The sequence below is a fragment of the Rhodnius prolixus genome, unplaced genomic scaffold (assembly GCF_049639745.1).
Source record: "Rhodnius prolixus isolate KJV_2025 unplaced genomic scaffold, Rpr scaffold_2, whole genome shotgun sequence".
Lineage (NCBI taxonomy): Eukaryota > Metazoa > Arthropoda > Insecta > Hemiptera > Reduviidae > Rhodnius > Rhodnius prolixus.
In genome coordinates this window covers 46,751,367-46,767,816 of record NW_027411592.1, presented here as the reverse complement: position 1 = coordinate 46,767,816, position 16,450 = coordinate 46,751,367, and the positions used below count along the sequence as shown (strand labels likewise).

At 35.1% G+C, this 16,450-nt stretch overlaps 1 protein-coding gene across 3 annotated transcripts in view; it reads right to left on the bottom strand.

Annotated features, from left to right (window-relative positions):
• The window catches only part of LOC141449758 (LIM homeobox transcription factor 1-beta), a 63,621-nt gene that overhangs the window by 31,036 nt on the left and 16,135 nt on the right, over nucleotides 1-16,450 (bottom strand). For all 3 annotated transcript variants that reach the window (XM_074119495.1, XM_074119494.1, XM_074119496.1), the window contains exon 2: nucleotides 15,452-15,657. In XM_074119495.1, the coding sequence (XP_073975596.1) occupies nucleotides 15,452-15,627 (176 nt within the window). In that variant the 5' untranslated portion in view covers nucleotides 15,628-15,657. The remainder of the gene's footprint in view (nucleotides 1-15,451; nucleotides 15,658-16,450) is intronic.

Sequence of the window (16,450 nt, the reverse complement as noted above, 5' to 3'; positions counted from 1 at the left end):
CATTCTGGTTAGCTGAACTAACTTTCTAGAGTCTCCGCATTTCAAAATAACATTTATAGTTCACCTCTGTTGCAGTTACTATCTGTTTAAGATCCACAAAAGGTAGTGCAAATTAAAATTAAGAATATTGAATGAAATCTAGAACTAAGAGAAGTATGGTCACTTCTACTACAGAAAGAGTCATCTTTATATAACAACTTCATCGCTAAGAAGAAAACATCAAATTCTGATTTGCTTCATTTTAACCAGATCTTGTTAAATTTGAAGGTGCGGTTGTCAGTGTCTTTGCGGTCAGTATTAATGTAGGTAACATTAAGTGGGGTGAAGCAAGTGTCCCGTATTACGGCTTGCAGGGTTAGGGTATTTGCGGGAATGTAATTCATCATAACTATGGCCAGTGGTGCGATTATCTATGTGTGTGTGTGCGTGTCCATTTATTTGCTATTGGGGTGTTGGTGAGTACAGCTAGGTGGGAGGTGAAAAGCATGAGGTTAACCCGTATTATTTATGGCGAGATCTGAATGTTAATATAGCCAGGGCACTAGCAGTAAAGCGAAATGATTATAAGACCGTTGTGGTCAGCACGCTCTACCGTTGGACTCCACAAGTTGTTGTCTTTATTGAATATTCAATAGGATTCTTAGTGTAACCTCCCCTCGATGTTTCATTCTCACTGGCCATCAACAAACAGTTAATTTGATCACATTTCACTAATAACTTCAACAATTGCCTTGTTTTAGGCCTATTTTTTTTTTTAAATGATATCGCAATCTGGAATCAAAATTAGTTTAGCTTTTCTTCATAACAACTTTGATTACTTGCCTACATTTTTCGGAATGTTCCTTGCTCCAACTTAGATCAAACCCTCCTCTTACAACCACAATTACCGAGACCTGGTATTTTGTAAGTAATAGTAATTTAATTGTCTAGTATTGTTTAGGTGGGGCTTAACTTATAATAGTTCAGGAAATCTTAATTATTAAGAGTTATACGCTTTAATTTTGTCATCTGTCAATACTTAAATTTAGTATCGTGGTACAGTTTTTTTAAGAGAAATAATCTATGTTAGATTAGGTTTTATACTAAGTTACATCTATAGTTTTGACAATAAAACATTTTTGGTTCTGTCTCTAATTATCTTACAAAAGTTGATGCAGATAAGGGAAGGCACGAATGTATTCCACTCTTCCCCTCGTCGACTACATCGATGAGATAAGAGAGGAATACTTCCACTTACCTAGCCTCCACCCTACCTTGCTCAGCAAGGTGCTGAATTTGGAAGCCAGAAGAGAAAAGCTTAAAAAATGAGTAGGGGCGCTAGTGACCTCGGTAGTCGATGCGCCCGAAAAAAAACAAACAAAAAGCAACTGAACACGGGATTCGAAGTGAGGATATCTCACTTACAAATTCATGCTTAATAATCGTACAGCAACATCTGCCCCCAGATATTTTGTAATAATATGGTCGTCTACTGAAAATGGGTTTATTTTCAGTTTATTAATGGTAAACATTATTCTTGATATTACGATATTCTTGGTATTATGTAATACTCAACAGCAGCAATACTCGCATATCTTCGTGAAATACTTTTTCTTTTTTGGAATGGCCAGTGAGACTTGGGTGTAAAATGAAAAGATACCTAAGAAAGGGTTTTAAGAAAGAAGAGACCCCCAAAAAACAGACGATATATTTTTTATTCTTTAAAGTCAAGCTTAAAAACAAAACAAAAAATCAACTGGGCATACCACTTCACTCAACGGATTATTCAATTTTTGAAAATGGCTCATAAGCTCTTTATAAATTTCATGTATTTGTTAAATATGTAAAATTAATAACTTTTACTTTAACCACTTATATGGAAAACTTTGTTTCGGAACAGTTCCTCAGAGAGCTTTTCTGTAAGATTTTACAAAGTTATAATGTTGGTTAGCATTAAATGTGGTTGAAATATTTTGAGTTTAAAGAATATTTATCAGTTAGAATATTGAATTATGAGGAAAAGTTATGTGTTTCAAGTTTAGAATTTAAGCAGTGGGAAACCAAAATTAGTTCCTACTTAAATTGTGTATGACAGATCTTGTAGGTGTCGATTGTAAACGAAAATATAAATGATATCATTTATACTTGTAAAGCCAAAACTGAAAAGGTCTAATGCAAATATTTGATTAAGGGAGCTAGATGGAAACTACATGTTATTCCAAAAAACTTGTGCCCTATTTATTTCTGCAGGAATTGGACAATGTTGTTGATGTATGTCCATCAATCAGAGGTCCCTACTAGATAAGAACAAGTTTAATAAATGGAGAGCTGCTCCAAATCAGTTAAAACAATCAGGAAACATTACTAAGTAAAGGAAATATAAATTTTGATTATTTTGGAATATTTTAAAATATCGTAGCTAAAATAATGAAATTAACTGGTCAATATTTCTGAGGAATGTCAGTTACTATATTACATTAATGAACTGAGCTGAGTTCTTTTGGACGATTTTCAGTCGTTCGGCCATCAATAGAATTTAATAGACATTATTATGAGAATTTCATAGCAACTTTCTGAGTTTTCTAGCTACTGACTAAGCTTAGTTCAACATAAACACACTACCTTACTTTACTTTTACTAAATATTCAGACAGATTTTACTTGTTTATTCATGTTGAAAACCTAAAAAGCAAGAAACTTCCATCTTGTTTTTCGGGAGGATAAAAACTACCTTTTAAAACAAACTCCCTCCTGAAGACACCAAATTAATTTCTGCAGGATTTGAAGATTAATGTTTGCACTCTTTATGCTTTATAGTCTATAATTAATCAAATAATATTGCAGTTATGTAGGACAGATGACAATATTAAAGCGTATAACTCTTAATAATTAAGATTTCCTGAACTATTATAAGTTTAATCAGCGTATATGTGTCGAAAATGTAAGAGTTCTATCACCAAATACATTTAAACTAATAGAATATTATACCCACAAACAAGATGGAAAGGATGTCAACCACAACAGGCGCTTGGTGGGATATTAGCCTATAATGGCTTGATCGACTGGTTGGCAATTCCTTAATGTGGCACTTTTATTGCCTCGACCGTACGCCAGTGCCCACGTGAGCGACTCCCTTTTTCACCAAATAGCTAGGCTATACGTGCACCATCGTCTCCCATCATCGCACGTTCTAACCTAACCAGAAACTCCCATACAGGCGATGTACTATTCTACTAGCGACGTTCCATTGAAAAGAGAACGCGTGACTTGGACTGACTCGTAAATAGTTAATTGCCTTTCTATTTGTGTATATGACGGTTACGATTGTGTGGGTTAAGCTTAGTATTTATATTGTGTATGAATGTGCATTGTGGCAAATATTACAACAGGACATTCAGGATGTGTTTTATCATTTGGTTTATTACCGTTTAGGGGCGTGAATAATTTAGTATTTGTTTAGGGGTTCAATATTTATTAAGGAGTAAAATGTATTCAAACTATTGTAATGCAGAAAGTATAGATTCATTTTTTCTTTTTAAATCCTCTTTTTAAACTGTCAGATTGAGAAAATATTATTAGCTTTTATTTGATTTAATATTCAAAAGAATTTTTTGTATGAAATTTGCAATTACATATGAGACGTAACAAGCAAATACGATAAAAAAGTGAAGGTACGAGGTTGGTGAATTGGAGAAGTTACCCACAAACCTGTTTATTTATTTTGAAAAAATTAAAGATCTCTAGATAGATCGTCTTCGCTTCAGCTTCCTTGGAAAGATATTTTGAATGGAAGACTTGTTGATTAATGAATTAGGGGGTGGCCTTCTGTAGAGGAATAAAAACGGTTCAAATCTGGGATTAGCTAGATCGTGGATGAAAGTGATTTTGGGTATCCCGTAAATCCAGCCCGTAAAAAGCATTTAGATAGAAATACCTTTCAGTTCTTTACAAAGAGTTTTGTGCATCCGTAGAGAAGCGTTAAGAAAAGTTTATAATAGCGTCCGTGTCTCTCTTTATTGTTTGTTGCCAGAAAACATTTTCAAAATAAGAAAGAAATTTATAGTCAGACTTACCGCTGATAACGTATTTGCTTTATTTTCTTCATTTTAAGAATATAATGTAATAATTACTTAAAATATTGTATATTATTATAAAGCTAAATAAATAGTCGATACCGATTTATGAGGGGTTTTCCTTTATTTTGCCTTAACTTGATAAACATTGAAAAGATTAGCTATGAAGATTGTGTGCGTATTAGTGTAAACACTGTATCTGAATGTGTATGTGTGTGTATTTTGTAGATAGGTAAACTTGTGTATGTGATAGGCAATGTATACACAATGACAAGTGCCACCTGCACATCTTATCTATGTGTTTACGTTGAGTATGTGTCGAACACACATAAAATTTCTCATTTTACAACATCTATACACATATCTATCACATACTGTTGGTATTTTTCCCAGTGATATTTGTTATGTGACAAAAAATAATATATAAATAAAATATTGAGGTCAATTTAGGCAAAAAAAGATGTCTTCTTTTAGAGGCAGATCCAGCTATTAATGCTCAATTCAATAAATATAGAAGGGTATACAAAAATTTAATTAAAAAAAAAAGATTTTTTTTTTAATTAAATTTTCCTTTGATACCTTTCTTTGGGTTTGTATTCAAAACGCAAGCGCTCCAGTGTTGTTTATCTTTGGAGAAGTTATTACAATTACTTCTGCAAAATGGTAGTGTTAAGGAAAAGATATTATTGTTTTGGGAAAAACAGAAAGTTTTCCTCCCAATAGCACCCGTTTTTAAAACGGAATTTATTAAGTAACCTTTCACATGCTCCATTTACATACCACAGGCATTATTAAGAATATCATATTTTGTTTTCATAGGTTATGTTTCTTGTTTAAATAATAATAAGTTTATTAACTGTTGGTAATTCTTAATTGTTGCAGTTAATGTCCAATTCTACAAAGTAGCAGGAATTGGGGAGCCACAGCTAGCGTGTTATAAGAAATGTCGTCAAGAAGTTTGTATCGAACTATCTTTTTACTTTTTGTTTTACAGTAGTTAACGTTTACTTTTCAAACATTTCTCCTATTTTTTTCAGGCGGGGCTTAACGTCCAACTACCAATTAGTTGTCGTGGACGGGGGCGGAAGCTCATACTTTACTATAAACAATTTTTTTCTAACAAATAAAAAGTAGTCGTAAGCGGGATTCGAACTAGGGGACCTCCCACTTACAAAGCCACGCTCTTGACCACTAGGCCAACACCCGCGCCTACATTTCTTTATAATCGTCAAGTATTTTATTTGATCCCATAGATAATTCACGAAATAAATCTGTGAAAGCGTGATTAAAATCGATCAATTAAGTCAGGTTTGGTTAGTGGTTAATTGAGTGCAGTCTATCTCAGTAGATTTAGTCTCAGATGGTCCTGAAAGGTGCATCACACTGAAGATGCTCCAGAATCTGGGCATTTGACTTATCAAACTATTATAATTATAACTTGATAATTTTAAATCCTTCACTATTCGTCGCATTACTCTTCCTCCAGTCTTCTATAACCTGATAACTCTACCAGTACTGCCCGCTACCTTGGGTTTTATTTAGACCGAAGACTTTCTTGGTACCCCCTCACTAGACTTAAAAGAACAGAACTAAAAAGACCCTGTCGACAACTTAAGACTCTTAGAAGATACATCAAAACTCTCTCTAGACAATAAAAGACTAATTTACACATTTACTTTAAAACCTATGTGGGCTTACGGAATAGGGCTTTTGGGTTTAACCAAACGCACCAATCTCCAAAGGACACAATCTCTTCAATCTAAAATACTTCGAACTATTGTAAACGCTCCATTTTATGTCTCCAACCTGACTACACACACTGACCTTAACATTCCTTTTGTCACTAAAGTCGCTAAAATGCGATACAGAAAACTCCACTTCAACATGCAATCTCATATAAATCTTTCTTCAAGAACTCTTCCTTATAACCCGACAAAACTTCTTAAGAGACAGTGGCCTCGTGATCTCCTCTCAAGTGAAGAGAGTGACTAAACAGTCTAATGCTTTAGAGAGTGTTACCACTGGGTAACTTCTCCACTCGTTTGCTTCATTCGTTACTCTGTTATCACTGCAAACGCGCTGATTGTAGCACAAATAAACAAAACAAAAAAAATAGAAACTTTTAAATTTACCATTTCTTGTAATAAATAATAACAACTGAGAGATATCAACTCATGCGTTCATTAAGTATGCCAAGTATGTCTCAGACTGGAGTTTCCGCTGATGTAAGAGCGTGCCAGGAAATGATTGAAAAGATACTTATAGAAGGGAAGCACCTGGCTTTTCAGTGGATTCCGGCACATTGTGGATTACCAGGGAACGAGCAGGCCGATAACCTTGCGAAACAGGGAAGTCAATGCGATCAGCCCGACCACGCAGTGTGTTACGCATCGGCTAAAAGAGTTATAGGTAACCACATAATGGGGAAATTACACGAGGAATACAGGAGCACGGCCGCTGGAAAGCAGTGGGCAACACTGCTAGAAAACAAGATACCTGCCGGCCTCCCAAGAAAAGAATCTGTCGTGCTCTTCCGAGGAATTACAGGGCACGACTATCTCCAAGCACACCTCCACAAGAAAGGTATTAGGGACTCGCCGATTTGCCCATTGTGCAATGACGGCGTAATGAATTTTAACCATTTGAACGAGTGCCCCGCACTACAGGGCATGACCACTATGTATGAAAGATATTGGGCTGCCAGACAGAAAATGGCTTAACGCTTTGTCGCAGGATAACGAAAAAAAAAAAAAAATTAAGTATGTCAAAGGGAGTAACTGCCAGGCACGCTACCTTGGTAGACTTTAGTCCAGACTTCTTCTACACTTCCGTGTGGTGTTTCCGTTCAGGTAATTGTCTTCACGGGGATTTAGAAGAGATCGAATGGTCAGCCCACTCACTTCCAACAATACCAATATGAACTTGAGAACACTGGATTTTCGAAAAATCATCTTCTTTTAATCATACTTAATAAGTGTTTTCTAATTTCTTCAGCTCGCGGATAATGATTCGTTTTTATTAATAACAGCATCAATAGCGATCTTACTAACGGTAAAAGCACAAAAGATCAATTGTGGGATGGCCATTCGAGCAGTGAACTGCGAATCTTAAGATTTCCTTGAAGACAGTCAGTTCTTCTTTGTAGACCACAAATTTACAATGACTCTATTTTCATTTCCTTGGCTACCATCCGTCAAAAGTGTAAAGTAAAATTTATTCACAATTTTGAAGGAAAAATAACAAATAATAACTGTAAATACCATGCCAAATCATTTATGCAATATGATATGGTTTTAGAAGGATTATGCGGAATACAAAGTGATAATATTTTTATAAGTTATACCAATTCCATAGCATATGTCATTGGAATAATATTAAAAGTAAAGTGCATTGATTTAGCGAAAAACGAACCAAGTGCTAAACATCATCTGTGTGCAAGGTTATAAGCACTTTATGAGAACCACGAGAAGTATTTTTGTTACTAGAGGAAAAGGGTCTATATATACTGAGACCGCGGTGATATCCTGCTCTTAGCGGCAGAGGTTGGTTTGCAACGTGGCAATGCTGTTACTACCTCCGCCGCTGTAGACCCTCCACAACAGCCTCTCCTTACTATAGAGTCGTAACTGGCACCTGGCACACTCTTTAGGCCAGGTTTTTATTACCCAAGCAGAATATAAATACAATCGCTTGACTACCTTCTTTTCGGTAGTATGGGTTAGGGATAGTCGCACCGTTCTCCAATTCAAACAAACTAGTAGGAATTGGGGTGCCACAGCTAGCGTGTTATAAGAAATGTCGCCAAGACTTGTGTATGCAGGTTGGGTACCGCTGGCAATCCACGTGTCACGCATAAACTTTGTAAGTTAAACGTACAAAATAATACTTGCTACGCACCAAATCAAATCGAACTACCTTTTACTTTTTGTTTTACAGTAGTTAACGTTTATTTTTCAAACATTTCATTAGAATCGTCAAGTTGAAACTTATCGTTCTGCATATTTTAAGAAACACCCTGTGGGCATACAGATTACAGTTGTACAGAACTTCAACAGAATTCAAATCCTTTAAGTAAATGATTTTTCTCTTCATTCAACGATTCGCCCAGCACGTTTCCACCAACTATACAGTTATCATAGAAGTAAGCATCGATTTGTTCACTTTCTTTGAAGAATCGTAGTGCTACCATTTCCTCAAACGGCTATCTTTCTATGCAAATCTATTCATGAAAGTCCCATCTTCAATCTCACTTCTAGGTAATCCCTAAACAAGGCAGAAGCGTCACTAGTCCAACAATGTTGTAGACACCGAATCAGAGTTACACTTTATAATTCGTTCATGTTACTGATTGCTCTTAATTAATAATATCACATTTGTCTATTGAATGCAGTGGTAAAAACTTGAACAAAAACATTGGTTTCTATACTTTCTTCAAAGCTATATAAAGTCAGAATACTTGTATTTCCAAGCGCCTAAGTCAAACTAAGGGAAATTCTAGCTCACAAGTTTAAACAGTAACACAAAATTATACAGTCCAATTTTAAACGATTATATACGAGGGTCGTTTGAAAAGTCCGTGCAAAGTCAGAGAGATAGCACTACTGGCGCGTATCGAGGTTATGTTTAGTTAGTAGCATCTCTTGGAAGAACACACACCAAGTTTCAGCCAGATCGTCTATTTCTTTGTGTTTGGCATTCGTTTGAATCGAGGAAGTCGAGTGATTTTCAAAAAATGGATGAAAAAGAATTTCGTGTGTTGATTAAACACTACTTTATGAAAGGCAAAACGCCTCAGGAGACTAAAGAGAAGCTTGATAAACATTATGGTGACTATGCACCTTTGATTAGAACAGTTTATAAGTGGTTTCAAAATTTTCGGAGTGGCCATATGGGCACAAGTGACGCTGAACGTTCTGGACGCCCTTTTGAGGTTACTACTCCAGAAATCATTGATAAAATCCATGATATAGTGATGGATGACAGAAGAGGGAAGGTGCGTGAGATTGCTAGTGCTGTGGGCATCTCGAATGAACGGGTACATCAACATTTGGACATGACAAAGCTATCCGCAAGATGGGTGCCGCGATTGCTCACGCTTGACCAAAAAAGAAATCGTGTGAAGTGTTGCAAGGACGGTTTGCAGCTGTTCCAGAAGAATCCGCAGAACTTTAAGCGTCGTTTCGTCACTGTGGATGAAACATGGATACATCACTACACTCCTGAGACCAAATAACAATCTAAACAATGGGTTACCAAGGGGGAATCTGCGCCAAAAAAGGCGAAGACCGTTCCTTCGGCCGGAAAGATTATGGCGACTGTCTTTTGGGAATCGCAAGGAATAATCCTCATCGACTATCTGGAAAAGGGTAAAACTATTACAGGTGCATATTATTCATCGTTATTGGACCGTTTGAAAACCGAGCTGCAAGAAAAACGCCCACGATTGGCCCACAAAAAAGTCCTTTTCCATCACGACAACGCACCAGCTCACACCTCAGCAGTTGTGGTCGCAAAATTAATGGAAATAGGGTTCCAACTCGTTTCACATCCCCCCTATTCTCCAGACTTGGCTCCCTCGGACTACTATTTGTTCCCCAATATGAAGAAATGGCTGGCGGGAAAAAGATTTTATTCAAACGAGGAGGTGATTGCAGAAACGAATGGCTATTTTTCAGACTTGGACAAATCCTATTATTTGGAAGGGATCAACAAACTAGAGCAGCGTTGGACGAAGTGTATAAGCCTAAAAGGAGACTATGTTGAAAAATAAAAAAGGTTTACCCCAAAAAATTATGTAGTTTTTATTTTTTCACGGACTTTTCAAACGACCCTCGTACTGTGTGTATTGAAACAGAGCCACAACAGAACCATTAACTTGGAAGGGATTTGATACAGTAGTTCTCTCTTTTCACTTCTTAGGTCTCAAGTCCATTTCGAACAAATTGGGCATAGAAATAACTAATTTGTCTAAAATATTCAGTACAATAAATAACCGATAAAGAAAGTAAATGAGGTTCGTTTGTAGTTCGTAAACCGTAAGCTTTGCCTATGTAAGTAAGTAAACTGACATAACCAAGTTGAACAATTTTTGTTTTCCCTTTTTACAACTGCAAAACTAGCACAATAAATAAAAAAGATAAAATATACATAAAGTACGTGCGTTGGTGTGCAAACGTGTTTCCTTTAGTTGCAATTGTTGAAATGGTTTTGTTTATTAATATTCTGCCCTTAATCTCGTTGATCTCTGTTTGAACTAGAAAGCACAATTAAGAGTTTTGATTACAATTTTAATTTTTATTTTCTTATTAAATCTATAAGAAAATTCTAGTTATATTTAGAAACCAAAACAGTTGTTTGTATAATACTTGGTTCCCTAGAAGTTCCTATATCTTGTTCAAACACTACTTCTCTTTTATTCTCCTTCTATCTCTGTCCCTTTAAATCTTGTGCAATACCAAAGAGGAAACGCTAGTGAAAGGAGGATAGTGTGCCGTACCAACCGTGTTTGTAATCCTTCAACATTTCCAATAGCTTGGCTGCGTTACAGTCCTACAGCAAAGGGAAACGGCGGTAGTCCAAGCATGAGGAAGACAGACAGAGAGAGAGAGAGAGATTCAATATCTAGGGGCAAAGTCAACAGGCTGGCCTGGAGATAGAGAGGTCGTAGTAGGACAAACAAGGGGTGGCTCTACTTTCTGTTAGGAACTGCGCGATCAATATATTTACAGGCCAATACAGCTAACTTGGCATGCCAACTGAGCGATCTTAGACATTTCCTAAGAAAAGGGTCTTTCTTTAGGTATTAGTGGGTATATCGTCTCTTACTCTGAAGGATATTAATATACTTCAACCATCTGATATACCGTCAGTGTAGGAATGTTCCTTCAAATCGAGATCTTTATCACATTAAACTTTAAAAAACTCATTTTCTCTAAAAATCATTAATTGGCAAGTAATTATTTTAGTTATACCAAAAAAATGATAAAAATTAAGGTATTCTCTTTGATGTATCTTTATACAAGGTTAACCGCTATAAAAAACTGATCTCCATAAACGATTTTCTAGTTTGAATTTTAAAATAATTGAATATAATAATAATACAGAAACAAAAAGAACTATTCAAACAAAATAAAATATAAACAAAATGTTAATATTTTCATCCACAAGAAATGGATGGTTCAATTATTTTTCATTACCTGCATGTCCAATTATTGGCCATTTTATGTAGAACTTATTATTTATACAAAAAGTAGAACAATTAAAAAGTCTATAAAGGGACTAAGCGCGTATAATAGTAAAAGCACTAAAATAAACAATGTTACTTACAAGTATTGCAATGTAGTGCGTAAAAAACATTCCTTACTTGTTTTATTTATGGAAGTTCCTGAGATCTTCTCTTCATTAAATCCCCTTTTTCTTTTTAATGGTTTTACTTCCAACTCGTATAGTCCAACTTTTTTGATCGTTAGTTTAATTAATTTACAATTATTGTCTTAAAATAAACCAAGTAACCTCTCACTTTTAATTCCCCTTCCATACAAGAAAGACTCCCGCCACTATACGTTGCTTCTTCTCGCCACTACCGCGCTGTCTTCTGTCATTATACCTCTCAGGTCAGGCGCCCCTCATTTTAATTTACTTTACACTCTTTATATAGTCAGACCCACTCAGCATTGTCTAATTCATTATTAATAATTATTGTTAATAGGCTATCTCAGGGGTCGGCAACCCGCGGCTCGCGAGCCGCATGCGGCTCTTTTATCCAAATTTTGTGGCTTTTCAGCCTGTCCGAAGTAAATTGTATATTTCCATTTTATTGAAACAAATGAAAATTTCATTTATTAAAGTAAAGTTATTTTTCAAAAAGAATTTTAAATGTGATAGGTTTGAAATTGAATAGAATTACATTAAAATACAGTACGTAATATTTAGCACTGCCGTCATTTTCATTCAAAAACAGGTTTAGTTATTATTTATTTGTTTATTTACTTTGTAATACGTGGAAATAAATATATAAAACATTTAAATTTTATTGAATATCATAAAATAATAATTTGTAAATACAAATGATCTACAGAGTTGTTTACACTATCATCCTTGCGGCTCTTGGTAAGATTTATTAAAATTATTTAAGAAGAAATGGCTCTCTACTTAAAATAGGTTGCCGACCCCTGGGCTATCTACATTTGAAGGAATAGTTTCTATCATTTATTCATTCCTATTTTTATTTCTATCTTCTTTTAATTATTTTTTCTTTTTCGTTGTTGGAAAGTATGGCTAAGAAGTTCAATTCAATACTGTAAAGTATTAAGGTACTGTTTTTAAAATAAAATAAAGTAAATATGGTGACGAAATTCAAAAATCTATTCAATGAAATGCACGTTTGGTTAGCTAATTTTCCTGAAACATGGAATTTGGGTTTACGTATTTAATCCTTAATAACAATAAGTCCATTCAACACACTGAATTAGCTCTCCATAGAAAAGCACAACCACATCACTCACCTAGAAGTGTACGGGCGACAAATCCTAGCCAACACTTGTCTAATAATTTCCATCTAATGGAAAGGCCAATTAATGGAATTTATTTGATTTCTTTTTGGATTACCAAAATTCATGTGTCATTATGCACTTATGGGCTCAAAAAGCACAGGCGCATTCATTCTTTCTCTATACCTCACACACACTGATACAAATGAAAGGAGAAATACAAGAGAGGACGTTTCATGTTTTCAATGTTCGTGTAATGGGAATAAAATTGATACAAATGTGTTGTATAATAATGGAGGTGGCACGGTGCTGTCCATTACATTATCATAATACTAAGAGCGAGTGTGTGATGAGCAGAGAATGCGAACAGCCGGCCAAGAGCCACCGTCAGTCAGTGCTGCGGAGATGCGATGCTGAGTTGGACCCCGTTCTCCCCTTTTAAACACTTCTTGCCCACGTGTTCCTCTGGGCGCGCCCCCAACCCGTCACACATATTGTGCGAGCCACCCTTCACTATCTTTACCGCCCTTCAATATGTCGCCACGAAAGCTGTCTGGCATCTAAACCCACCCCTATGATTTACCACCGTGGTTTATCTTATTGAAAATAAAATTAAAAAAGGGTGTTACAAGGGCAACTAGACTAAAAAAAGTTCTAGTTTTACCTCATAATTAATAAAAATGCCTACTTTCTAAAAAATTAATTACACTTATCTATTTATTTCGCTCACATTGTAAAATTACAATATAAATGATTTGCCCACGCACTTGTTGGCAATCAAACAGATCACCTCCTAATTAAATGGCTACATACTATTTTAATTTTTTATGATAAAACTGCAAAATCGTCAACCGCACTTTACGTCAACCCTAAAACTGTCATAAATAACATTTCTTGAGTAAAGAGCTTTCAAGCTAAAGTGACAGAACTTCATTTACATCGAGTCAAGTATAAAAGAAACTCGTTCAGGCTGAATTTGAGACGTTCACAAAAAAAAATTAAAAAGGCGTGAACTCTTTATTTGGGTAAAACCAAAATATCAATTGTGATTTTTGGAATTAACTTGCAAAACCGATTTCTAAAAATGGTCAAGATCCTAAAAATAACTTAGTCAGCATATTAAAGAAAATAAAATTAATATGATTACGACAACAATTTCATTTTAACAATTTAAAAAAAAAAAAATCCCACTTTCTTAAATAAAAATAATTTAAAAATATCCATCCAAATAGGAAATACATTTTACAAAAACAATGTAATCATCAATCGTATCTAAAACAAACTGCTTACGGACATTTTGAAAATAGAAATTAACCTTCAATTTGTTATCTGCTCTGTGAAGACACACGGAGTGATGCAAGAAGTAATTTTCAATGTTCAAAACAATTCCTGTTTGTGTTATCCATCTTTAAAGTGGCGAAATAAGTTTTTTTTTTTTTTTTTTTGACAATAATGAATAAACTTAGTAGGTGAACTCTTTGGAGCCAACTTACTTTCTCTAAATATTCAGAATTAAGCTCCCCCGAGAGGATCTTGGCGGGTATATTCCCTATAACACCCAAGAACTACTGTCTTTACAGAAAGCGTAAGGGATTCAGACCAAACTGTCAGCGCTACCTAGGGTTTTCTAACGTTGAGTTAGAAATAAAAAAATCCCTCAAATAAAAAGTGGATCAAGATCTGTAAAAAAATTCGAGGAAGCAGATATTAGCATATAACCTTCCTGGTACCCCGTTAATCTGCTAAATTCCAAAATTGGCCCAAACTTAAAAGTTTGAAAATATTTTAAGAATGTTTTTATATCCCTCCAACCTCTGGTCAGGCTCTTTCGGGAAATCTCAGGTATTCTGAAATTGTTGGATTGGGATGATCACTCCAGATCCCTTCTCCTTTTCCCGAAGGAGGAGATATCTCGCCCAAACACCTGGTGAATACCCTTAGCTCTTTGGGGAACCACCAGGAAGAAGGGAAATTGATAACCTATAAAAAAGGCTTATCACCTAAGAATATTTGACTTTGTTTGTTTGCAACGAATAAATAATTTAAATTATAATATTAGATAAACAGTTTTTTTAGATTAATTATCAATTACTAAAATGTATTCGGTATAAAATTAAAATTAATTTGTCCATCAAAATTGTAATCTGCGTACGTTCAGAGCCCATTTTGGAGCGTTCGCCCATCTCCAGGATCACAAATATTGCCCTTAAGCCTCTGTAAAATCAGTTACGTCGCTAAGAATATAAAGAAATCCAGAAGAGAGACGTATGCTAGAAGGTTTTTGGCCAAAATGTGAAGCAGAACATTAATAGGAAAAAACTCCAGTAGTTAGATAATGTAATACTTGAGGAAAATGTGTTTAATGTAAATTCTGTTTATATAAATTATTGCTTCTAAAGATAGCTATCAGATGCGCCAGTAATTTGATAATGTAAAATGAAAAGGAAATATTTAAACTCTCTAAGAAGGGATATAGTATTTCGTAACTTTACCATGACCCATCGACTTTGCTTAAAACTACGAAGTTAAAAAATAAATAATAAAATAAATTCAAGCACGAGAACTGGTAAGAGATATAAGTATTGAGATCTATGAAGTAAATGAAGTGTATATTTGAATTTGATGGAGCACTTTCCCGCTGACAATGTCCGCCACTGCGATTATCCTCAAATGAGTGCAGAATCGCCCGTAAATATTTATATTCAAGAAGTAATCAGATAAGTTGTTTTACTCGTAGTTTTGTTAACCAGCGTAAGAAGGATTAAGGAGAATTAGAATTATAAAAATAACAACAGTGCTGTAACGACAGATCACACTATCTGGAGGCCAGAAATTCCAGGCTGCGGGCGCCAAAGATGTTGCGTGTCTTAAATAAAAAAATGAAATAAATATAGTAATTATTGCAACTTACCTCTCATAATCGATTCGACAGTATAATTTGGAATCTCTGTAGAAACATGTGTGAGAAAGAGCTGCCTGACATAATGAGCAGACGAGACACCTTTCATGGTAGGATGTATCTCCCACCCTCATGATGTATCTGTCAGATATCGGCGCCGAACAAGAACCACATCGCTCTGCGACCATCTCACCACCGCCGATACTGCCTCCCTCACACTGTGAAAAACAGGAGTTTCAATTTATTATTTTTCACACTCTTATAATAGTTACTGCAAACTATAGACTATACTTCATGATATTCAATCATATTATATTACTATTATGTTAATATTACTAATATAATATTATTATTAATGTTTTATATTACCAATTACTTTAAATATTATATTATAAATAATAATTTAAAAAATGTTAGGAGTTTATAAATAAGAAGTTTATTTAATGGTGTAAAGGGGTTTCGTTTTAAAAATTTACAGTTTTTAGTTATCAAGGACAAAAGTTTAATACAAAGCGCAGACATAAGGTTTCCGAAAAGAGTTAATGATGGCAGTAAAAGAAATTTGATAGAGATGACGTCGAACGGGATCTCTTGATAGGCACTGTGGTCTAAGAAGACACCTCTGCAAATCCTCCTCGCAGAGATATCTCGGATACACCTTTTGTGTGTTACCTACTTATAGAGTGTATGAAGTAAAGGAGGTTAGTGCAGTAACATTCATCACAGAGTCTGTCAGGAATTAGAGAATTAGCGGCAGTAACCAGAGTGGAAAAGGTTGACCGAGAAAACGCTTAGACTGTTTCTCCTTAAAGGTTATTGTCCAATACGTTCCGATTGCTGGAACTTAGGTGGGCCAGGACTGGTTCTGGATTTTTATCCCAGATTCGCCTAGGGTAGGTGACCTATATGGATTAGGAGGGGCTCTGGATAGCGTAGGGATTAATCTCTTTCTGTGAGCGAATAGTAATAAGAACCACTTCACTTATAATAAATATTTTTCTATTTTGAAGA